This window comes from Bos indicus x Bos taurus, chromosome 1 (genome assembly GCF_003369695.1).
Source record: "Bos indicus x Bos taurus breed Angus x Brahman F1 hybrid chromosome 1, Bos_hybrid_MaternalHap_v2.0, whole genome shotgun sequence".
Lineage (NCBI taxonomy): Eukaryota > Metazoa > Chordata > Mammalia > Artiodactyla > Bovidae > Bos > Bos indicus x Bos taurus.
The window spans coordinates 127,133,203-127,157,316 of record NC_040076.1 but is presented as its reverse complement, the minus strand read 5'-3'; the positions used below and the strand labels follow the sequence as shown (position 1 = coordinate 127,157,316).

The 24,114-nt window shown below is 47.0% G+C and overlaps 1 protein-coding gene and 1 pseudogene across 3 annotated transcripts in view; one reads left to right on the top strand and one right to left on the bottom strand.

Moving 5' to 3' along the window:
- The window catches only part of PXYLP1 (2-phosphoxylose phosphatase 1), an 86,744-nt gene that overhangs the window by 42,314 nt on the left and 20,316 nt on the right, over window positions 1-24,114 (top strand). For all 3 annotated transcript variants that reach the window (XM_027544764.1, XM_027544773.1, XM_027544755.1), the window contains one exon: window positions 5,376-5,507. In XM_027544764.1, the coding sequence (XP_027400565.1) occupies window positions 5,429-5,507 (79 nt within the window). In that variant the 5' untranslated portion in view covers window positions 5,376-5,428. The remainder of the gene's footprint in view (window positions 1-5,375; window positions 5,508-24,114) is intronic.
- Window positions 15,218-15,949, bottom strand: LOC113894406 (annotated as a pseudogene).

Below are 24,114 nucleotides of genomic sequence, written 5' to 3'. Positions count from 1 at the left end.
GTGGTCGAGCAGAGAACCGACACAGTTCTGCCAGCCTCTGAGGCCTCATGCTTTCTGCTGTGTTGGGGCTCCCTTGGGTCTTTTCCACTGGAGAAGTGAAGAAGCACGCACCGGAGCCAGGCACACGCTTCTCACATGGGCACACACCTGTGTACACACACTGCTTACACACAGCGCTTACACACACATTGGGATCCTAGCTCCAGCTGCAAACACAAACTTCAAAGCTATGTGTGTTTTGCATTATCATTATTGTTTAGCTGTTTAAAAAGAAAAGAACAGAGCATGACCTTCCTCTCCAAGTTTTCTAGGAAGATAAGTTCCAAGAGAGCAGCACGGAGGTGCTTATCTCGGGGCTCAGTGTCAGTGAGCTGCTCCCTCCCCCTGCCCCTGGGCTGTGGACACATCAGCCTGGTGCTAGCGCAAGCGGAAGGAATGAGATTCTGACCATTATTTGCCATTTGGACTGCTGAGGCAGAGTCAGGAAGTAGGGGCACAGAAACCCAGAGCTTATCAAGGGGAAATGTTTGGTGTTCCCACGTGGAGGCTCGTGTCATCAAGTGAAAAGCCTCAGGTATGTGGACATGTCAGTAGCTGGAGAACTAAAAGCAGTAAGGCAGTCACATGATCCCAGCCATCTGGTTAACCCAGCATATCCTCAGTATTTTCAATCTAGAACTAAATATAGCCCCTTTCCCAAAAAGCCCTCAGCATATTGAAGAATGTGGATGGAGATGGAGCTTTGACATGTGGGGCCTACAAAAAAAAAAAAAAAAAGATGAGGATATGGAAATCTACACCCTAGCTTAGAATTTCCTGGTAAAGACCCAATGTGTTTTCTCTCTATGGGAATAGCTAGTTTTGCTTTATATATATCAAGCTTCCAAAACTTAGTGGTTGAAAACAGCAGCCTTCATATTTGCCGTGACCTGGGGGTTGGCCACACAGTTCTTTTAGTCTGGGTTGACTCTCCATCTACAGGTGGTGTGGCTGGACTAGAAGGTCTGGGATGGCTTTGCTCACATGTATGGTGACTGGCAGGCAGCCTTGTTGTTTAAGAGAGCCTCAGCCGGGAGTGCTTGCCTTGGCCCCGTGTGGCCTCATCCTCCAGCAGCTCGCCTGGGTGTCTTCACACCATGGTCTCGGTGTTCTAAAAGCAGCCAGGGAGGGCAATGTTCTAAAAGCAGCCAGGGAAGACAAGCCCTAATGCGTAAGTGCTATTCACACCTCTGTTTGCAGCTTGTCTGCGAAGCTTAGAGAGCTTTTGGCTTGTAGCCAAAGCATAGACCTTGTCCGAGCTTAGAGTCCGTCTGGGAGGAGGTTTCCCAAAGCCATGAATACAGAAAAGCATGAACAAACAAACTGGGGGCCATCACCGCACCAAATCAAACCTGTCTATAAGTCTGAAATTTAACTTAGCAAAAGCAGTTGTTTCTACCTGACAATCTGAAGATGATCCTGAACCATATTGTGATTTGTTCTCGTGTAAAATGGCAGTGTTGGGAAAACCATAGACGGCCTCCTTAGCAGCTCTAGCAGCCTCATCTGCCAATGAGGGTGGTGATAAGTCTCCCAAGAGGCTGGAGGCAGGAAGTGGTTGAAGAGCCAGACCTGGTCTAGTACCAGAAGAAAGTTCTTACCTCGCACACCCAAGTGCAGAGCAACCAAGAGGCAAGTCTGGTCTTCCAGCTGCAGATGCAAGAAACCACCAGCCTCAGAAATTGAGGGTGGGTGGTTTCCCCAGGCAGCAAGGTTTGCATTGCACAGTGAGATGCTGAAGATAGCATGTGAGCTGGAGTGACAGAGCAATGGATGGGGGCAAGAATATGTGACCATTTCAATACTCATGTAGCTGGAGGAACCAACAAACTGGTTAAGAAACTATTCCTATTTCTCAAGAGGATGGAGGAAGCAGTAGAGTGAACTGACAGAGATGAGTAGGGGGGACTTCCCTGCTGGTCCTGTGGTTAAGAATCTGCCTTGCAATGCAGGAGACACGGGGGGACGAGGGTTCAATCCCTGGTGGGGGAACTAAGATTCCCACGTACCGAGAAGCAACCAAGCTCGTGCTCCTCGGACCGCATGCCCCTACCACAATGAAAGATCTAGCGTGCCGCAACTAAGACCTGATGTAGCCAAATTAAAACCGAAGAAGAAAATGAGTAGGTAACAAAGCTAGTGACATCATTTTCTTTTGAATACCTACTGTACACTGAGATTACACTTATTTAGCCTTTGATTTGGTCCTCACAACATAATTAGTCCCAACTTACAGATGAGGATACTGAGTCTCAGAGAGGTTAAGTAACTTGTCCCATGGTCACCAAGCTCGGGGTTCTGACCCAGGTCTGCCCACCTCCAGAGAGCTGTGGACTTGATCTGCACATGCTGCAGAGGTGGTCCCCCCAAAGCAGAGCTGCAGGACCCTCCTAACAGAATTCTGACAGACCCTAGAGGCCATTTGCCAAGCAGGAACACTTAAAGATGTTTATGTAAAGGAAAAGGAGCTATTCCAAATGTGGTATTAGGCTCAAAAGAAGGCAATAACATAACAGAAGGGAGAGGAAGATATGAAGGAGAGCTCTAACGTATTTATTGTTGGGGGTACAGGGACACCACCACCCAAAGAAGGTATTTGCTCTGAACCTTCTCCCTGTTCTGTGATCTAATCTCTATGCACACACCCCACTCACCTTTCCCAAATTAAAAGGATCCCCTTCTAAGAGGACCATTGTAAAGTAAACACATCTAATTGGGAATGACTGAGAGAGCGAGATGTTCTGAAATCTACAGGCTAGTGAGCCAGAAGCAGTGAGCTGTCCTTGGGTAGCTAAGAAGCTGGCACGTGCCAAGAGCCAACCTCTTCTGTGTACATACATGGGTGGCGGTTAGAGTCAGTATGCGGATGTGTGGGGTGACGCTGAAAGGCAGCAGAAAGCTTTAGAGGCACACCTCTGATTTCATATCAGTCATCACCACTTAAGAACCTCGTGCCCTTAAGGTTCAGTTTTCTGCTGTCAGGTTCGAAATTGCCAACCCTGTCCCCGGGGCATGTCATGGGAAACCCAAGGGAAGGATGGTTTTGAGCAGGTAGAAGCTCCTGGTTCCTGGAGCAAAGGTTGGAGACTGCCCCGGGGAGGCTGCTGTGAGGGAATGCTGACATTCCTCCCAGGTCAGGTATGATTTGGAAATACTGCCCAGTGTTTGCAGCTGAATGGCGGCACCTTCTACGCTCATCCCTGGGGGGCTTGGCCGGGCAGCCGAACCTGTCCCGGGTGAGGGGTGGAGAGGCTGTGACTTGGATTTTAGTTAGCTTGTTTTCTTTTGCAGCAGGGTGAGTGGGGGAGAGTTACTGTTGAACCAGCAGATGAGTGTTGCCAAGGTCTCCCTCAAGGTCAAGGATACAAGAGAATGGACTGTGATGCCTCCCAGACACCCTAGGCAAGGAACTCTGCAGCCTGGATCAGGAGCCCAGAGCCACTCAGGCTTGATGCTTTACCTCTGGGAATGGGGTTTGTTTACAGGAGGGCTTCACCCTCTTTGTCGCCTCAGGAGGGCAAAACTGTGGGCTGCACATCTGTGGGCCCACATCATGTCTCATTGTGATCTCAGCCACCTCGAGGGTTCAATGCCGAAGCCCTGGCTTTGGGCCTCACCAAATGCAGATTCTGGTGAGCTGTCTTCAGGGTCTGTGGGTTTCCTTGCAAACACCCCCAGGTGGAGGCCACAGGGAGTTTCAGTTTTGGAAAGAGCAAACATTTATTTGGAGTCCTCACGGCTGGATGGCATCACCGACTCGATGGACATGAGTTTGAGTAAACTCCAGGAGTTGGTGATAGACAGGGAGGCCTGGCGTGCTGCGATTCATGGGGTCGCAAAGAGTTGGACACGACTGAGCGACTGAACTGAACTGAACTGAAGTATGTTAAATGCTGATGGGATCAGCCAGGGTAATGTGTTGTTTTAGCTGGAGATGTCAGAGAGCTTCTGAGGCTGTTGAGTCCCTACCAGGACAAGGAGGTGGGTGTCCCCAGGAGGACAGATCATCTTGGGACATGAAGCACTGGTCCCTGGAAAGGAGTGGTGACTAAAGGGACAGAAGCAGCGCTCACTTGAAGGTGTAAATTGGGATTTGTTTGTTAGCAGGGTTGCCAGATGCTGGACATACAGGCTCATTTGTGAGGTACAGTGTATTTTCATCAGTCTTTTAGCCAGTGTTGTCCTGTGGTAGAAGGTCTGACAGGTCCCTTAAAGGAATGGTTCTCAAACTCCCCTCCAGGGCCTTGGGTGTGGCGGTAAGGTGAGTGGGTGCGGGGGGCAGCAAGAGACCCCAGGGCTCTGGCTTCTGCCTCATTCCATGCATAGGTTCTTAAAAATACAGTCTTATTGAGATATAATTCACATACAACTCACCCGAAGTGTGTAATTCAGTAGCTTTTAATATATTCATGGAGTTGTGTGACCCTCACCATATTAGCAGGTGAGCTTTTATCTGATTGATTTTCTATTGTATTTGAAAGAGAAAAAGATTCTGCTGCTAAAATCAGGTTTGAAATAATGGTTATAAGCTTGCTGTGGTTAAGAACCTTTTCTGAAGAGGCTGTGATTTTTCAAGTTCTATTTTAAACCCCAATGAGCACCAGAAAATAAATTTGGTATCTAAGAGGTGAGGTAAATACCCATAGCAACCGTTCCCTTTTTTTCACAGAATGGACATTTAGAGCCACATTTGGCATTTTTGTGAAGTCCTTTTGCACAGTCCTAACATGGTCAGAGGAAATTAGAATGGTGGGTGGGACTGCGAGATGACCCATGGATGCAGCTGAAATGGGCCCAGTGGTCCAGGTTGGGGGGGGCAGGTCTCTAATTAGCTTATGGGGCTGCTTGATGTAGGAACATATCTTAGATACAGCCCAGCCATCCCTAAAGGTGTTAAAGTGGAGCATGAGGCAGTGATTGATGTTCAGGTTAATTACTGAGATCAAAGATGCAGGGTCATCATAGCAAAGTGTTCATCAGAAATGGTTGAAGAAGTTGGGGATCAGAATGGGGTGTTCATTTCCTGGTCCTTGTAAAGACTTCTTAGGTCTAAACACCCTGTCCATTTTTCTTTGCAAAGGCCATGCCATAAAATCTCCCTGCCTGTTGAGATCAGATAAACGAAGCCTTCCCGAACTGTTTCTGCTCATTAATTTGAAGGGTGCCTTCTCAGCCAGGCTGATTTGGGGGCAAAGACATCAGCAGCAGCACACAGTTGTTCTCCGACCGGGATTCACACTGCCCTGCTGGAGAACAGGGCTGATCAGATTCTTTTCAGTTGACAGACTTGGTTTTCCGCCTCAGAAACATGTTTCTTGCCTCTCCTCTCTTCGCAGGACGTGTTCCTGATCTGAGGTGAAACCATGAAGAGAAGATAAAATAAACAATAATGCTTTTCCGCAATCGCTTCGTGCTGCTGCTGGCCCTGGCTGCACTGCTGGCCTTCGTGAGCCTCAGCCTGCAGTTCTGTAAGTGTGGGTATGGGTGCTGGGATGGTAAGGGGGCTTTTCTCTGGAGCAGAAGCCCCCATGGGAAGGAAACACATAGGTCCCAAAGCCTTTGTTCTTTTACTTTTCTTTCACCTTTTTTTTAATTGAAATATAGTTGATTTACAATGTCGTTAATTCCTGTTATACAGCAAAGTGATTCAGTTATACGTGTATATATGTGTGTGTGTGCTGTGTGCTTAGTTGCTCAGTCGTGTCTGACTCTTTGTGATCCCATGAACTGTAGCCTGCCAGGCTCCTCTATCCATGGGGATCCTCCAGGCAAGAATACTGGAGTGGGTTGCCATGCCCTCCTCCAGAGGATCTTCCCAACCTAGAGATCGAACCCAGGTCTCCCGCATTGCAGGCAGACTCTTTACTGTCTAAGCCACCAGAAAAAGAATGTGTGTGTGTGTGTGTGTGTGTATGTATGTGTATACATCTTTTTTAAAAAATACTCTTTTCCATTATTGTTTATCATAGGATTTTTAATTGGTGGATAATTGCTTTAGAGTTAGTTTCTGCTGTACAACATCATGAATCAGCTGTAAGTGTACATATATCCCCTCTCTCTTGAGCCTCCCTCCTACCTACCCCCCATCCCACGCTCTAGGTCATTACCTGTGTTCTTTAAATAAACAGTGAGGTTTCAAACAACTCAGTCTTTTTAGTGTCAGTGCTAGTGGTGGGTGGGTGTGCATCTTTGCTTGTGAGGAACAAGAGCAATCACTTGGCCTCATGACATACTTTTGGCTTCTCCCCGGATTCCTCAACTGGTTATTCCTGGATCCTTAGTTCAGGTTCCCAAGGTGAAGACAGTGAGTGGTCAGCTTGTGCCCTCATGCTGGGCCACACAGCAGAGGTGCTTGGCTTGGGGGTTGAGTGTCATTATCAGAAAGGGTGGAGGGATTAGGTCCCAGTACCAAACTGGGCAGTAGGGACTGTGTATGGAAAGCCCGGAGTGGCGAGGCAGCAGCATGGCTGAGGAGGCCAGTCCACAGGCCTCATCACCTGCCCTCGGCCCATACCTTGGGGTCTGTGCTCAGGCTGAGCCCCAAATCTATGTCCTCTGCTGCTCCCTAAGGGTGGTGGTCCTTAAACACAGATCCAACCAGGCACTTCCTTGGCTGTAACCCTTCAGCAGTGGGTCTCTGAGAGGCACCTTAGCCTTTCTGGGACCCCTGTCTCACCTTGAACCCTACACCACAGCCTTGCTGAGTGGCTTGGCATTCTCTGCACATCCAGGCTGTTCTCTGTGCCTGAAGGCGGTCCGTCTGCCTGGACTGTTCTACTCACCTCCCTTCTATCTGCCTCCCATCCCATCCTCTCCTCCACATGGTTCATTCACACCTTTCTCCTTCAGAAAGCTTCCATCACTCCCCACCTGGGTATGGGCTTCTTGGTTGTACATCTGGGGTGCTCTGAACCTGTCCCACTCCTTGCACTAGCCATGAAGTGAAGTGAAAGTTGCTCAGTTGTGTCCGAGTCTTTGAGAGCTCCCTATAGCCGGCCAGTCTCCTCTGTCCATGGTATTCTCCAGGCAAGAACACTGAAGTGGGTTGCCATTCCCTTCTCCAGGGGATCTTCCCAACCCAAGGATTGAACCCAAGTCTCATGCATTGCAGGTGGATTCTTTACCATCTGGGCTACCAGGGAAGCCTTGCGATATCATAATTTTTTGGTTCTGTGTCTTTTCCTTCTACAAGACTGGCTGCTCTTTGAGAACAGGGCCCATTTCTGCTTCCCTCTTTATCACAGGAACCAGCACTGCCAGCCACATAGGAGGTGCCTCAGGAGTGTTTCAGTGAATGAATGAATCTCCACCTGCTCTGGAAAGCAGGTGAACCCTATTTCTCTATCCTGGTGCTGTGTACTTGTAAGCCAAGAAAATATCTGTGCGATGCTGGTAATTGTATTTTTGCTGCTGCCTACCTGCCCTCCACTTTCCACCTCACCCCGGCGGGTGGGAAGCAATTGCTTGGCCCTCATCACAGCTTAGGATATCTCTGGGAGGAGGTGGCATTGCTGTCACAGTCTGCATGATGGGAGGAAGGGCAGGTGGCCAGAGAGGGGGGATGTTCTGAATGTGCTGAGGGACATGGGAAAGACTTGGCATTCAGAATGAGTGGTTTGAAGGGAGAGGCTTTGAGCAAATTTCCCTGCCTCACCTCTGATTTGTGACATATTCCATGCACACATCTAGTGCATATGACAGGCACTTCTAATAGTAAAAGTACTCACTTTATCCTTAGGAATAGGAAAATAGATTAAGAGAAGGTGGGCATAAGAAGTTTAAAGATACTCTAGATGGTTAATGAACTGTAAAAAAAAAAAAAGTCTTTTCCAGAAAGTGTTTGGAATCAGTCATTTGTTTGTGGCTTTTCATTAAAAATTTTCCATCCTTTGCTTGTAGGATGTTTCAATCAACCTTGGTTCTTAGTTTGAGACACTGACAGGTTCTGAGACATGAGTGTGGGTTACTTGTGTTTGCTGCGTCTCTCTTGCATGAGGTGGTTTCCATGTCACTGAATTGGCCTGTGTGTTTTGCTTATATAACTCCTCTGAAAGTCCCTTCTGTTTTAGCAGAGCCAATTTTCAGCCGTACTTATTTTAGGGAAAATTTTTCAGGATAAATTGGCCAGCCTGGGTCTGAGGTCTTTATTCTTCAGTGTGTTGGGAGTTTGGAAAGATATTAAGATATGGACCTTCTTACTGCTCTTCTGCTTCTAGGTAAACTGTAACTTTGGAATTTAACAATTTTGGTGAAAATTGAGTTAAATTGTTTTATTTATTTAATCACTTTACTGGTTGCTAATTATTATGCTGTAAGAAACTGGACTAATTCATAATACAAAGATGTCTGCTTAAGTAACACTTATATTTTCATTCTTATCCTGAAATATATGGAATTTTTTTTCTTCTCTATTTCTTTTGACTAGTTTTTGAATATCAGATTAGCACATATAATTGTTTCAGGTAATATATTTGAGACAGTCAAATGGAACTTGGCTTTCTTTTGTTTTAAGTAAATAGTATAATTTTGTTTTCTATGATTGTGTATTTTATTTTGACACTTTGGTAGTTTTATTTTTCTGATGTTTTGAATATGAGAAAGTTATGACCCAGGTTACAATGAAAAAATCAAGTTGCTTAAATAAGTGTTTCATCCTCTCGGTACAGAAAGTGTGTATGTGTACTACCATATATTTATTAAGTGCTTATGTATGCTGGAGATTTTTCTACACTATTGGGGTGGAGATGATTGGGAGAGGATACAAAAAAGATTAAAATACGGTTTGTAGTTTCTCAAAATATGTTGATTTTAAATGGTAATAATGATTCACTTTATGCTAATAGACATTAATAAGAATGATTCATTTTGTATTTTCAAGTCCTTGATGTTTTTGAGTTTGGAAATAGAGTGATTCTGAAATTCCTGATACTCGAAGAAGGGAACAAGTCAGGCATAAATATCATTAGTTATTCTAGTTAAAATAAGTATAAGTGGGAAAATAACTTCTCAGATTGCGGGACTCCTTCAGTGTGACAGGAAAAGATACTGAGTTATGAAGACTTGTGGATGGTTCCTTATTTTGCTGCTTTTTCTGCTCGTTTGTAATCGTCCATTTTCCTGCTTCAACCCTTTCCTTCATGCTCATTTTGCGCTCATTTTACCGCCTTCCAAGCAGTCCCAAAATGGCAGCGTGGCGGGGTCCCAGCTCCCAGACCCTGAAGCCACAGCCTTGGGTTTGAATGCTGCTCAGCCACTTAGCTGTGGTGTGCCTTCGGCAAGCATGGCCTCCGGGAGCCTCTGTTTCTTATTTCATAAAATGAAGTTCATTGTTGCTGCTTTGAAACATTGGTATGAGAAGGGAGATTTTGTGGGAAAACCTTTGGCTCAGGAAGCTCAGTCAGTGTAAACAGTACAGAGTCCTGTCACGATGCTTCCTCAGAAGCCAGAGCTCTTGGTATCCCAAAGGCTGCTTCAGCCATTTGTGGAGAGAGCTTTTGAAACAGAGTGTGTGTGTGTGTGTGTGTGTGTGTTAGTCGCTCAGTTGTGTCTAACTCTTTGTGACTCCATGGACTATAGCCCACCAGGCTTCTCTCTCCATGGAATTCTCCAGGCAAGAATACTGGAGTGGGTAACCATTCCCTTTTCCAGGAGATCTTCCCAACCCAGGGATCAAACTGGGGTCTCCTGCACTGCAGCAGATTCTTTACCATCTGAGCCACCAGGGAAGCCCCTTTGAAATAGTATATCGTGCATTTCTTTCTTTTAAATCAGAGTCCATCGGCCATGATAGGGGGTCAGTCTGCACTGGTCATCGGTATCTTGGGCAGGGCCCTGGTGGACCAGAGCAGGTTTCTAAGGGAAATGTCCATGGTGGACTGGAAACTCAGCTTCCCAGGTAGAAGCGGACGGTTAACCCGCCAAAGTGAAGTTGTCTTCAGTATCTGAAGCGCTCTTATCGCTATCCAGTATCTGTAAGAGGAGTCAGACCAGCTCTGTGTGGCCTGGTGACCATGGAGACATATTTCAATTCAGCGGCAGGTGAAGCTTCCTGACTGTCAGCATCATGTGGAGGTGGACTGGCAGGATGCACACCCTGGAGCATCGCTCTGTGAAGAATGGAATAGTAGGCAGGTCACTGGACCTGATCCCATTTAAAGCCTTCTCACACTCTGAGGTTTGGAGAATTTTATCGTTCCTTGTTGACCCAGTACCTTGAGTTGGCATAGCGCTGTCCTTCAGCAAACATTCTACTGTGTGCTTGGCCCTTGGGGTTTCATCTCTCAAGGGCCAAAGGAGCTGTCTGTCTAGTGAAGGAGAATCCTGAGCAGATGCTTGGCACACAAGGTACAGTGTGCTCAGGCAGGAAAGCAGTGGCCCCCCAGGGAGCTGGGAAAGAACGTGGACTCTGGAGCCAGACTGCCTGATCGAGTCCCTGCCCTGCCACTTACCAACTGTGTGAGCTCAGGCATGTTTGCTACCCTCTGCATGCTCATCTGTAAAATGGAGAGGGGGACAATGAGAGTTTCTGTTTCATTGGGTTGGTGAAGGATATTTCATAATACACCTAGAACAGTTCCTGGCATATAGTGATCACTGTATGCATGCTTGTTAAATAAAATGATTGAGATGCATTATGACAGGGTGACATGGGAGGATGGAGGACAAGAAGCCAGCCATTTGGAGGTCAGGGAAGACTCCCTCCCAGGGGAGGTGACATCCTAGCTCCAGCCTGGAGGGATGAGTTAGAGTTGTCCATAAGGAATCTGGGAAGGGCGTTCCTGGCAGATGGAGGCAGGTGTGCCAAGGCCGAGCAAGAGACAGCAGGGCCAGGTTAGTCACCCGTGTGTGGCTGTGAGGGTGGACTATGCCAGGCCACCTACATCACCATGTTATACCTCGAAGATGCTAGAGCCCCTGAAGCAGGAGGACAGAATCATCAGATTCGTGTCTGGGAAGGGCTACAGTCTTGTACAACGGTTGCCAAAGAGTGGTCTCCTGAGCCCCTTGATTAGAGTAGCCCTGGGAGTTTGTTAAAGTGCATGTTCCAAAAGCAAAGAAGAGCAGATCTGTGCCCCTCCCCAGAGAGTCAGAACTGTGGCTCCCCCTGGGGGTGCTAATGTACACAACAGTTGGGTGCTGCCCACTCAGAGGCAACTCGGGGGCTACGTCCCTGCTCCAGTGGAAGGCTGAGGAATGGCTCTGATGAAGGTGTCGGGCCCGAAAGGAAGGAACAGAGCTGAGAGCGTCAGATGATGCTGCGGACTTAGAGCTGATCTGGGGTGCAGTGCAACAAGGGTGGAGAGAGAGGGGAGTGTGACTCGGAGGTCTCGTAGGCTGCCCCCATTCATGCGTCCATGCTGTCACTCACACAGTCCCTTTTCCACCTGGGGTGAGTGTGCCAAAGGCTGAAGGAGGTACCCAGAACACGGTCTGGGAGGTCAGCTGTGTGGGGCCAATGGCCCCCGAGTCTGAACGAAGAGACTGGGGGAGAGTGCTCTGAGCAAGAAGCAGGCAGCTGGATGGGCTGGTGGGGAACAGGGGAAGAGCTGGGGAGTTGGTGAGGTGTATCAGGGCTGTTGGGGGTACCAATGGGCACAGTGAGTGCAGGTCCTACCGGAGGCGATTCCAGGGCCTGAGCCCAAGAGGAAGCCTGTCAGAGCCCCTGTTTGCAGACCTTGTGTCCAGCATTCCCTGATCTCCCTGGAGCCCATGGAGGCTACTCCAGTCCCACAGCCTGCTGGCTTGTATTTTTTGGCCCAAGCAACGTTTTCACTTTGGAAAATTTATTTACCAATGTTTTTAAACTAGGCAATTTCACATAAACTTCTAGCCCCTCTTTTAAGAACCAGACTGTCCACAAGCTGTGGCCCACAGTCCTTTGCAGGGACCTCAGCTGCAGCCGGCTGCAATCTGAGTAGGGGTGGCGAGAGCACTGTGCTGAGCCCTGTCAGCTCCGGAGTTTGTACTCCATGTACCTGCAGAGGGGAAAGACAGGGCAAAGGTGAAATGTGGGCAGATGGAGGAGGAGAGGCCGTGAAAGAGACAGGGCAGCAGCAGGGAGGGTGGCTCCGAAGCCAAGGGGCAGGCGACCCACCCCAGGTTCTCAGGTGGGCAGCCGAGGGACCCCAGCCTAGCCAGATTTTGTGCATGTGTGATGTGTGTGCAAGTGGTGTGTGTGTGTGTCACTGGTGTGTTTATATGATGTGTGTAAGAAGTGTATGTGTCAGTGGTATGTATATGGTGATATGTATGCTGTTTGTGAATGTGTAAGTGATGTGTGTTTGATATGCATGCAACTGGTGTGTGTATGTGATGTGTGTGGTGTGTTTAAGTGGTGTGTGTATGTATAAGTGGGCTTCCTGGGTGGCTCAGTGGGTAAAGAATCTGCCTGCAATGCAGGAGATGGAAGAGACACAGGAGACGCAGGTTTAATTCCTGGGTCAGGAAGATCCCCTGGAGAAAGAAAATGGCAAACCACTTCAATATTCTTGCCTGGAGAATCCTATGGACAGAGGAGCCTGGCGGGCTACAGTCCATGGGGTCACAAAGAGTCAGCCATGACTGAAGCAGATGAACACAAGTATGTATAAGTGATGTGGTGCATGTATGTGTGTGGTGTGTGTATGTGTGGGGTGTGTATGTGTGGGGTGTATATAAGTGCTGTGGGGTGTGTGTAAGTGGTGTGTGTATGATCCTTTTCTTGGAGATTTATTTTGTTTGATTTTTAATTTTTTATTTATTTATTTATTTTTGGCTGTGTTGTGTCTGTTGTACAGACTTTTCTCCAGTTGCAGCGAGTAGGAGCTATTACTTGTTGCAGCGTGCGGGCTTCTCATTGAGGTGGCTTCTCTTGTTGCAGAGCACAGGCTCTAGGGTGCATAGGCTCTGTAGTTGCACCTCCTGGGCTCTAGAGCACAGGCTCAGCAGCTGTGGTACACTGGCTTAGTTGCTGCGCGGCATGTGGGATCTTCCAGAATCAGGGATCAAACCCGTGTCTCGTGTATTGCCAGGCAGATTCTTTACCACTGAGCCACCAGGGAAGCCGCTTATTTGATTTCTGAGAATTTTCAGTTTAGTTTTTGTTTGAATGTTTTGTGTGTAACTGCCGCATAGAGTTAAATATCTTTGGGTAGAAGAAAAGTTCTGTAGATAAGTGACAAAATTAAGCTAGACAAATCAGTGTCTTAAGTTCATGTCATACTTATTTTGGAGGAGGTATGTACCAGGTGGGCCCTTCCATGAACTAAAAATGGGACACATTTATGTCTGTGGATTATTCCTAGTTTTCTTCCAGGGTAGAGACATTGTTTCTCTCTCTCTCCCTCTTTCTTCCTTCTTTCTTTCCCTCTTTCTTTGTTTCTGATCTTAGAGAGTTTCTCCTAAGAATAAACTGGAGGATAGAGATGTATGCTCAAAGATGTTAGTTGCAGCCCTGCTTATCGTAGGAAAAGGGGGTCAAGAGCCAAAATGTCCAACAGGAAATACTCCTGCATCCATTACACCATATTTATGTAGACATCTCAGTATTAACTTGAAAGGTTGTCCATAATATATTTGCTAAAAAGACATGTGGTACCTTTATGTGAGTGAGTGTGTGTGTGTGTGTGTGTGTGTGTGTGTAGTCAGCAGTATTGGTTAAGAAGGTGAATCTCCCATTTTATTTTATTTTTTTTGGTTTAATAGACATTTATTCTGTTATTATATAGTTGAACAACCTCTACACACAAAATAATATGATTTAAGATTTTTTTTTAGTTGGAAGGAATTTGGGTCTTAAAAGGTTTTGCAAGCTTGTTTTCTGGAAATCACTTAAGTGGCCCTTTTTAAGGACCCTTGAAGAAAAAGAAAAATTGGTTCAAGAAAACCAGCAATTAAATTTCAAAATCAAACTATTTATGAAGATAGCAAGCCAAGAATTGGGGTAATTCCTCTTCTGTATTTCCTACACTCACATCCACCCTGAGAAACAGAAGCCTAGTCTACGGGAAGATGTGATGGAACAAGCAGAATGAGGTGGTAAGGGCAACCACAGCTGGTGGCCCATCAAGCCTGGAACAGTAAGGCTGGTTGGAGTAGGGATGGGAACTATAGACAACACGAAGTTGGAGGCCAGCTGAACTTGCATTGACACCAACGACATGAGTTTTCTCAGTAGCCTTTTAAAAATGGAGTGCCTTGACCCTAGAGAACAGATTACACTTAGCAATGATACTTTTAAATATAACCACCCCTGTTTCCCCCATCCCCTAATGTGGCTTAGAGAATTCATGATGGTCGCAAACTAATACTACATATAAAACATTTAACTTTTTGATCCAAGTTTTTCCTATCATCCTACACTTGAAAGGGATCTGATGAACACCAAACTCCCAATCCTAACATCACTACCTTACAAACCTTAGGGCTAATAACTCCCCCCTCACTTATCTAACATTCAACTTTAATTGACACAAGTGTAAATACAACCATTTTGCACAAAGTTCAGTATTCTACAGATCCCAAAGCCTGAACCAGGAGCTTTGTATGAACTTCAGTGCTACCACGGAGGCCAAGGCAATTTAATTTAGGTAAACCAGGATTTGATTCGTCAGAACCCTCTTGCAACAGGGCTACTCAATTCTCTTTAAAATGGTGGCATTACTTTAATACTTTTTGCCTTTCAGAAGCAGCAGTTACACAAATGTAATATTAGATTAAGCCTAAATGTGGGCCCTAGTCAAAAACTTCATTATTTTTCTGCATATGATCATGAGAAAGGATCAGGACACCATTCACATTTCCAAGGAAAATCCAACTGAAAACATTGTCCCTGCCAAACTCCATAAAACTGCAAAGCGTTGCATCACCCCAGTAAAGCTGCAGGTCTCACCACATGCATCAACAAATCTACAGGGGTAAGTTTATGTACTCCTTTTTTACAGAATTTTACACCTCTTGTACTAAACAGCATTTTAAACACAGACATATCAATTCCCTAATAAAGCAAAAACAAAGGCATTTCCCTTATTAAAAACAAGATATACCATCACTTCATATACACTTATATGTGTAAGTATAAGTAACTTCAATAAGTTCAAACATTATTGCACTTTAACTTTCATAATTTGACAATGCATTCAATGAAGCAATCTGAAGGCAACTAGTTTTAACAGACAAATTTAAAAAAAAAAAATAACACTTTTAAGCAGACAAGAACGTCCTAAATTGTTTATTAGGTAAGAACTTTACCAACATTACTTACATTAGTGGTAGCGGTGGAGCTGGAGAGTATCGCGCCTTCTCCAAGCTGCAGGGCGAGAGCCACCAATAGTGTGGTGGACTTGTGGCCCTTGCCCAGGCCGTGGCTCTTTCTGCCTGCAGACCTCAGCCCCCGCATCTCCCTGTGCTTGTGGACTGGTTTGGTGATCCACTGAGTGTCAGGGTTTCTTCTGATAGCTTTATGGAATGGATCAATGAGGATAAACTCTAAGAATTTGTATGTAGACTCTTCACCAACCCAGTAGGAATTCAGGACCCTCAGGGCCCCACAGTGGCAGCCAGCGCGCCCCTCCGCAACTGACGGCAAGCTTCGGGCAAACTTGAGAGGGTTGACACCATGGTGGACAGGCTTGCCGTAGGTGGCACCCTTAGGAACTGGGCGTTTGCGGCCACCGCGGTGTACACGGATCCAGTATATGACATAGCCTTACTTGGCCTTGTAGCCTAGCCTGCACGCCTTGTCGGGCCGGGTTGGGTGTGGGGCGCGGGGCGCGGGGCGCGGTGCAGCGCTGAGAGCTGACGGTACTGCCAGCAGCGCACCCGCAGCACGTCCGACTGCTTCCTCCACAGCTCCTGGATGTACTTGTAGGCGCCCATGTCGGCTCACCCTGATGGCTGCCGCCTGACAGAAAGGATGAATCTCCCATTTTAGAAGAGAGCAAGTTATCAGTTAGTAAAACTAGAAAGTGTTAGTAAAATGAGTCAGTGAATTCAGGAGAGTATGTGCCGATTGCCAAGATTGTAGGAAGAGAGACAAATAGGAGAGGAAGCTGCGGGACGTTGACACTGGAGGAACAACTGAATAGAGGTGAGTCAGGGACCCAGTGGGAGCCTGCGTGGGCGGAGTTTGCACTGATCAGCTTGGGCCTCATTTCTCGTTGTCTTGGCAACAGGGCTCCAAGCTGACGACATTAATAAAAATAAAAAACAACTTGAAGTGAGATAAGTGGTAATCAGATGCACAGCCCTGTGATATTGGTAGCACTCTGCCTTGGGGGAAGGGGTTGGAGGGGGAGGTTTTTGAGACTGATCAGAAGTGAGGTCTTGAGGGTGACAGAATCTGAATCCTGAATAAGAAGGTGCAGTCAGGAATGCCCACAGAGACATCGGAACCATCTCACTGTGCTTCCTGCCGCTGTGGCCCCAGCCCTGGATGCCTCACTGGGGCCCTGCAGAGCCGGCGCCCAGGGTGAGAGAAGCAGAAACTCGGCCACAATGCAGGGCCCTCTCTGATTTATCTGGTTCTGGCTCCAGCATCGTCTCTTGCCCTCCCTGCCTCCTTCCTTCTTTTTCCTGTGTCAACTGAGGGGCTGGACCACACTGCCCTGGGGTCTGCTTTATGGGGAACTCGGAACCCAGCTCTGCTTCTCCCCAGCCCCAGGTATCTACCAGAGGGTGAGATGACCAGTCTTCACAGTATCCAGATACCTGAAGGCACGCAGCACATGGTCTCTCACTCAGGTGGCCTCCCCAAGACTCTCACATCCACTTGACCGCTCTTCTTTTTTGACTGTTTTCATAGAAGTGAATGACCAACCTGGACTCACTTTCCTGGGCTGTTGGTTTGGTGGCCTCAATGGGATACAGACCTTTGAGACACAAAAAACTTTTTGCTCCTGGGGAAGGGGCAACAATGTTCTTGAGCCATAGTGACCTGGTCACCATTTGTACTGCAGTAGGGATGGCACCCCACTGCAGTACTCTTGCCTGGAAAATCCCATGGATGGATGAGCCTGGCAGGCAACAGTCCATGGGGTCGCTAAGAGTCGGACACGACTGAGCGACTTCACTTTCACTTTTCACTTTCATGCATTGGAGAAGGAAATGGCAACCCACTCCAGTGTTCTTGCCTGGAGAATCCCAGGGATGGAGGAGCCTGGTGGCTGCCGTCTGTGGGGTCGCACAGAGTCGGACGTGACCGAAGCGACGCAGCAGCAGCAGCAGCAGGGACTGGAGCACCATTCATCTCCAGCAGGACTTCCAGCCACACACACTGCAGCGTTCACTGTGGGTTCTCTGGGCGGTAGGAATATGCATGACTGACTTCTTTTTATACCTTAGTATCGGTGCCTATTTAGGATGAACGCATGCTTATATGAATTGTAACAATCCGTTTTCATTTTGTAAAATGAAAAAATCTCTACTCGAGGGTGTTGAAATTGGAAACCTGTTTCCAGGTGCATTGCGTTCTTAACCTGAGTCTATGGACATCTGCATTGTCTCACAGGGTTTCAGGGGTGCTATGAATCCCCAGAAACCAAATGTAAAACAGTGTACACAGTCCTTTTTCAGGGCTGAGGATCAATAGCTCTTACCAGATTCTCAAAGGTAAGGTAGAGAGGATCCAGGCCCTGAGGTGGTTGAGGATGGCTGGGGCTCTTTTCATAGTTCTTTTTGAGGATCTGTCTTAGATGTCTGTTTGATTCCTAGTTTCTGTCATGATTCAGAGTCTTTGGCACTTGCAGCATCTAACCCGAGGGACCCCATTTGGTCAAGGCCAGTTTGCAGTGGCCCCAGAGGAATGTGAGGAATGTTTCCTGGCCCCTCCAGGAGGCTGCAGCTGGGCTTGGGCTCAGGTCACAGTGGGACCCCTGCCCCTTGCACTCTGGCCACCCTTGGGGTTAGGTCTCAGATGTCAGAGGGGGTCAGGCAGGGAGGAGATAAGAACTTGGAACAAACAGCCTAGGGCAGGAGCTGAGTCCTCAACCCTGTGAGCACCCCACTCCCACTGTGGGGCTCTGGTGGTCTGGCTCTGGCTTTTATTTGAGAATCACACACATTTTTATACTCAGTGCAGGCTAGAGAAAGAAAGAATATTAAAGTCACTTTAGTGGATGGAGGAAGCCTAAGGGAATTATGGGAGTTGTCTGTCAGAGCAACTCCAGTAAAGAGAATTCAGGGCAACTAGTTGTTGAATAACCTACAACAGGAGGATGCTGAATCCACCAAAAAACGATACCCCACATCCAAAGACAAAGGAGAAGCCTCAACAAGACAGAAGGAGGGGCGCAATCATGATAAAATCAAATCCCAAACCCACTGGGCTGGCAGCTCACAAACTGGAGAATGATAACACCAAAGAAGTTATCCCACTGTTGTGAAAGTTCTGACCCCCCACATCAGGCTTCCCAGCCTGGGGGTCTGGCAAAGGGACTGGGAATCCCCAGGGAATCAGACTTTGAAGGCCAGCAGGATTTGATTGCAGGACTTCCACAGGACTGGGGGAAACAGATTCCACTCTTGGGGGGCACAAACAAAATCTTGTGCACAGCAAGACCCAGGGGAAAGGAGCAGTGACCCCCACAGGAGACTGAACCAGACCTACCTGCTAGTGTTGGAGGGTCTCCTGCGGAGGTGTGGGTTGGCAGTGGCTCGCTGTGGGGACAGGGGCACTGGCAGCAGCAGTCCTGGAAGGTGCCCCTTGGTGTGAGCCCTCTTGGAGCTCACCATTAGCCCTACCATAGAGCCCATAGACTCCCCAGCAGGGTCTTGCCAGGCAAGAGTACTGGAGTGGGTTGCCATTGCCTTCTCCTGAATAATACACTAGAAGAATCAATAGCAGAGGAGCTGAGACAGAATTTCTGAAAGACAGAATGGTGGAAATCAGTGCCACAAAATATAATATAGAAAAAATAAGAAAAGAAACAAAGACAGCCTCTGGGACAACATAAAAACACACCAACATTTGTATTATAGAGGTCCCAGAAGGAAACGGAGAAGGCAATGGCAACCCACTCCAGTACTCTTGCCTGGAAAATCCCATGGACGGAGGAGACTGGTGGGATGCAGTCCATGAGGTCGAGAAGAGTCAGACACGACTGAGTGACTTCACTTTCACTTTTTATTTTCATGCATTGGAGAAGGAAATGGCAACCCACTCCAGTGTTGTTGCCTGGAGAATCCCAGCAATGGGGGAGCCTGGTGGGCTGCCGTCTATGGGGTCGCACAGAGTCGGACACGACTGAAGCGACTTAGCAGCAGCAGCAGCAGCGGAAGGAAAAGAGAGAGAGGACCCGAGAAAATATTTAAAGAGTTAATAGCTGAAAACTTAACTAAAATGTGAAAGGAAATAGTTAACCAAGTCCAGGAAGCACACAGTGTCCCAGCCATGATAAACCCAAGGAGGAACACATTGAGACACATAATAATCAAACTGACACAAATGAAAGACAGATAAAGAGAATTCAAGAACCTTTTGAACTTTGGGGAGGAAGAAATCGCAGAAATCAGGTGACAGGACTAGGGGTGTTTAACTTATAAGAAGGTGCCTTAAATAGTTGGGTGAGCTGAACTATTTAAGGGAATGATGGCTGCAGGGCTGAGTCAGGACAGACTTGAGTGATGCAAGGGTGAAGTGACTGCAGTCGCTTAGGAAGGTGACCAGCCCAGGCTGAGGTCCCAACAAGGGTGAAGCAGACTCTGGAGCTAGGAAGGTGAAAAGCAGGTGGCGGGGCCACACCTTGGCCCCACCGAGTTCTTTGCTGGTCCAGTCAGTGGTGAGACCTGTGGGGCAGCTGAGCCCAGAGTGGTGGAGACGGGTCAGCCAACACTTGCCCACCTGCCCTGGGACACCTGTGGATCCTAGATACCTGACTTCAACCTGCCAGGGTGTCTGTATAATCAGAGGAAGAGTTGATCACTAAACAACAGCCGGATAACTAGGGCAGGGATGGCAGGAGGCAGGGCTTCTGGGCTCACCTGATTCTTCCATGTGGGGCAGCTGTCTTTCCTGGAAAGGGCCTTTATTGACCCAGTTGGCTAGTGCCAGGTCCCATCCCTGGGACCAGCATGGCAAGGACAGGGTCCTGGAGAAGGGTCATGACCACCCCCACCACAGCATGGGGTTGACCTGGGAGAGCAGCCGTCTACAGAAGGGAAGGAGAGGTAGTGCTCTGAGCCAGGAACGGGCCCACAGTGCTCCATCAGGATCTCCTGTAAAGGGCAGCATACAGTGGGTTCTGAATGCTAGAGCAGGTGGGAAGAGGCCTGGAAGCAGGTAAATTCTTGTCCCCTGCCCTGGGCCAGAGCCCCCATAGGGAGTGAGGAACTGGAGATGGTGGGCATGGGCTTGGTGCCCTGGAAGAGAGGCACTGACCTGTCTTCGTGAAGTCACGGTGATTCCCAGGTGATGACCAGCTGCACACACACAGCCCGCTGAGCATGTGGAATAACTAAGGGGCCTGAAACCAAGGCCAGACAAGAAGGAGCTCGCAGCCTAGGGGCTAGGGTCGTGATCTGACCCTGACCCTGGACTCGTTCTTTCTCTCCTGTCCTCTCTCCCATGGGGGTCTTCAATAGAATAAATAAAAATTAAAAGAAGCAGTTCATTGTTGGATGAAACATTTCTCTTCAGACATGTTCATCAAGTTGGCTGCTGAGCTGAGACTTATTGATAGATGGTATTTCTTCTGAGCCTCTTCTTGATCACTCTTGTGGTGACTTCCCAGTATCTCCTCTATATCCGGTTTGTTTCTGCATTATTCCTACACCCAGACCCCCAAACCAACCCCCAGGGTGTGCAGAGGCACTGTGACGAAGAAGGACATTTCCCCGTATGCTTTCTGCTCCCGTTTTCTTATTTAATACCTTACCACCCTCCTCAACAGGATTGACAGCAACCAGAGTCTTTTATTCTCTGAAGAATTCCCAGTAGATGCTCAATAAATGTTGGATAGCTGGATGGGAGATGCCTAAATACCAGGACTGGCAGGTCAACAGGCTTACAGGGCAAGTGACCCCAGGCAAGTCCCTTGACCTGCCTCTGCCTGAGATTCATGCCTGACGGACGGATGGTTGCTCTTCCTAGGATGAGGTGAGGTATAAGGCTGGAAAAAGCAGCACCAGCCAGTTTGGCTTGAATTCTAGTCACAGCTACAGGGATGTTTGGTAATGAGGCCCATGGATCCTTCCTCTGTGCATTGAGGGATGGGGGGGTGGGGGTGAGACAGGGGAGAGGCCTACATGAAACAGCATCTGATTGTCTTACTCTCATTCTAAGAAGTTTGCTAGTTGCTTTTGCGTGTGAGGGAGCCCAAGGGACTGCTTTAGAGGTCATGTTCTCTGCCATTCTTTGACCTTGAGATGTCACTGGCATCTTTTTATACAAGAAGGTTTATGGATGCGATGATGGGATGAAAGTGATTATAGATGCGATGAACAGGTACAGCAGACATAAATGGTAGAGACTCATATCCCCAGGTGGCATATGAAGTCTTCTATTGGGAAATCACACCACAGAGAAAACATGTGCCCATTGATACCGAGTTAATTATTAATAAAAGGTGTCTCCTATTGTGTCATTGGTTGGCCACAGCGATACAATGGCCCCAGGGCACTCATGTCTGTTCCTGGAACTTTTTACACCTACATGACACCTCGTTATTCTTCCATCTGTTTGACTGCCCACTGTTCTTTCTGATGCGCCTACAGTTCCTTTTTCTTGCCCAGTGACATATGAGCTGCGTGGGATCAGCAGAGTTCCTGCGTGTCCTCAGGGCAGTGGAGGAGCTGGGGAGGCCTGCCAGAAGAAGCCGCATCCTCCAGCCCCAGGATGCTCCCTTACACCTAAGTCTGCCCTTAGCCCCCTTTTTGCTGTAACCTCACATCGCAGAAATGGGGGTGGCAGCTCTCTGGGATCTCTCTTATAATGGCACTAATCTCATTCGTGAGGACTCTACCCTCTTAACTGAATTACTCCCCAAGGCCCCACCTCTAAATACCATCACACTGGCAGTTAGGATTTTAACATGTGAATTTGGGGGAGCATGAACACAGCTTGGGCTTCCCAAATGGTGCAATGAATGGTAAAGAATCCACCTGCCAGCACAGGAGATGCAGGAGATGCAGCTCGGTCCCTGGGCCCAGAAGATCCCTGGAGTGGGTAATGGCAACCCGCTCCAATATTCTTGCCGGGAAAATGCCATGGGCAGAGAAGCCTGGCAGGCTACAGTCCATAGGGTCGCAAAGAATTGGACATGACTGAGCATGTCTGAGCACAGGACAGCAAACACTCAGCTTATAGCAGTTCCAACAAGCCTTACCCCACGTGCTTTGAAATAAACCAGCAAACTGTGAGGACTCTGGGATGCTTAGGGACCCATGCCCCTCTGTCCCAGGGTCACTCGTATTATGTCTCCTTAGCTTCAGCTAAGTGGCCCAGATTCAAAGGGAGTGTGCCCACAGGCATGGCCAAGGGGCCAGCACCTGGTACCGCTTAATAAAAGAGCAGAATCAAGGACTGAGGGGTGCCACATGGCTGGAAGGGCTGGGTCATTAACATGCTGCCTTAGGACATGTACTCCCCCCCTTCTTTATTTTATTTTTAAATTAATTAATTTATTTAATTGGAAGCTAATTATGACATGTACTTTTATTGTCCTCTTGCTCTGGCACAAATTCTCCCCACCATGGTAAATGACCTTTGGACACTTGAGCTGTGTGTTAGCAGCTCCAGACCTTCCTAACTGTTAGGAAGAAACTGGGTTTAGGACAAACTGAAGGGCTTATTTAGTTGGTGAAGGGCCAACTCTAGCTGTGGTTGTTGTTTCATCATAAGTAATGAATGAAAATATGCTTATTGAAAAAAAAAATCAATATATCTAGACATGATAGAAATATACATGTACTTGTATACATATAGAATGTAGATAATATGTAACATGCTTATTGTAAATACATATCAGTATCTACGTATGTATGTGTGTGGATTTATAAAACAATGTAGACAGTCACAGAAAAACAAGTGAAAATACTTCTTTAAACCCCATTCTACCCATTCCCCAAAGCATTTTTGGGGAATCTCCTTGTAGACATTTTTCTGTTCATTTTCATAATAAAAATGCCTATATATTCATATACTTATGGTTAATTTTTTCTTTCCATGAAAAGGATTATGTAAATATCCAGTGACTTGGTTTATTCACAAAAATCAAAGAATCTTTTATTAATTTTTCATTCTTTCTAACTTTGACAGAATATTCCACTGTGGGTGTTACATTCTGTTCTGCTGATAAAAGATATTTAGTTCATTTCCCTTTTTTGTGTTCTTGTATATAGTGCTGCAGTGAATCTCTTTGGCCATATGTCTTGGTGATGGGAATTGATATTTTTGTTGAACAGATTCCAAGAGATAGAATAATAGGGTCATGGATAAAGTACATGTAACATTTTGGTGGTGACGCAAATACTCCTTCCCAAAAGTCCTTTCAACTTCCTCTCTCACCTGAAGTATAGGGAAATGTAGGTTTCAAACCCTGGCCAATACTGATATTGTTGTTAAAATGTGGATTTCTAATCTGTTGGGATGGAGGGAATCTTATCCTATTGTTTCATTTGTATTTTTAAAGTATGTATAATATTGAACATTTTTTGTATGTTTATTGCCCTGGGATTTATTTTTCTATAATTAGCCTGCTCATATCCCTTTTAATTTTTCCATTTTAGGAGATTTGTGCACTTCGAATATTAAATAGTTTGTTATGTATGTTGTAAATATTTTCTTCTCGGTGGATTGCTTATCTTATACCTTTGTTTATAACATGTTTGCCAAAGGGAAACTTTAACCATTAGGAAAATTGTAGAAGTAGTTAGGGAATTTAGGTTGATTTAGACTGGTGATTGAACCCTGTTTTAGCTATTTTTCAAATGTAGGCATTTATATAATGATTAATAAGAAGTTAAATGATTCATTGTTGTTGTTGTTCAGTTGCCAAGTCATGTTCAACTCTCTGCAACCCTATAAACTGCAGCACGCCAGGCTTCCCTGTCCTTCACTATCTCCCTGAGCTTGCCCGAATTTACATCCATTGAGTCAATGGC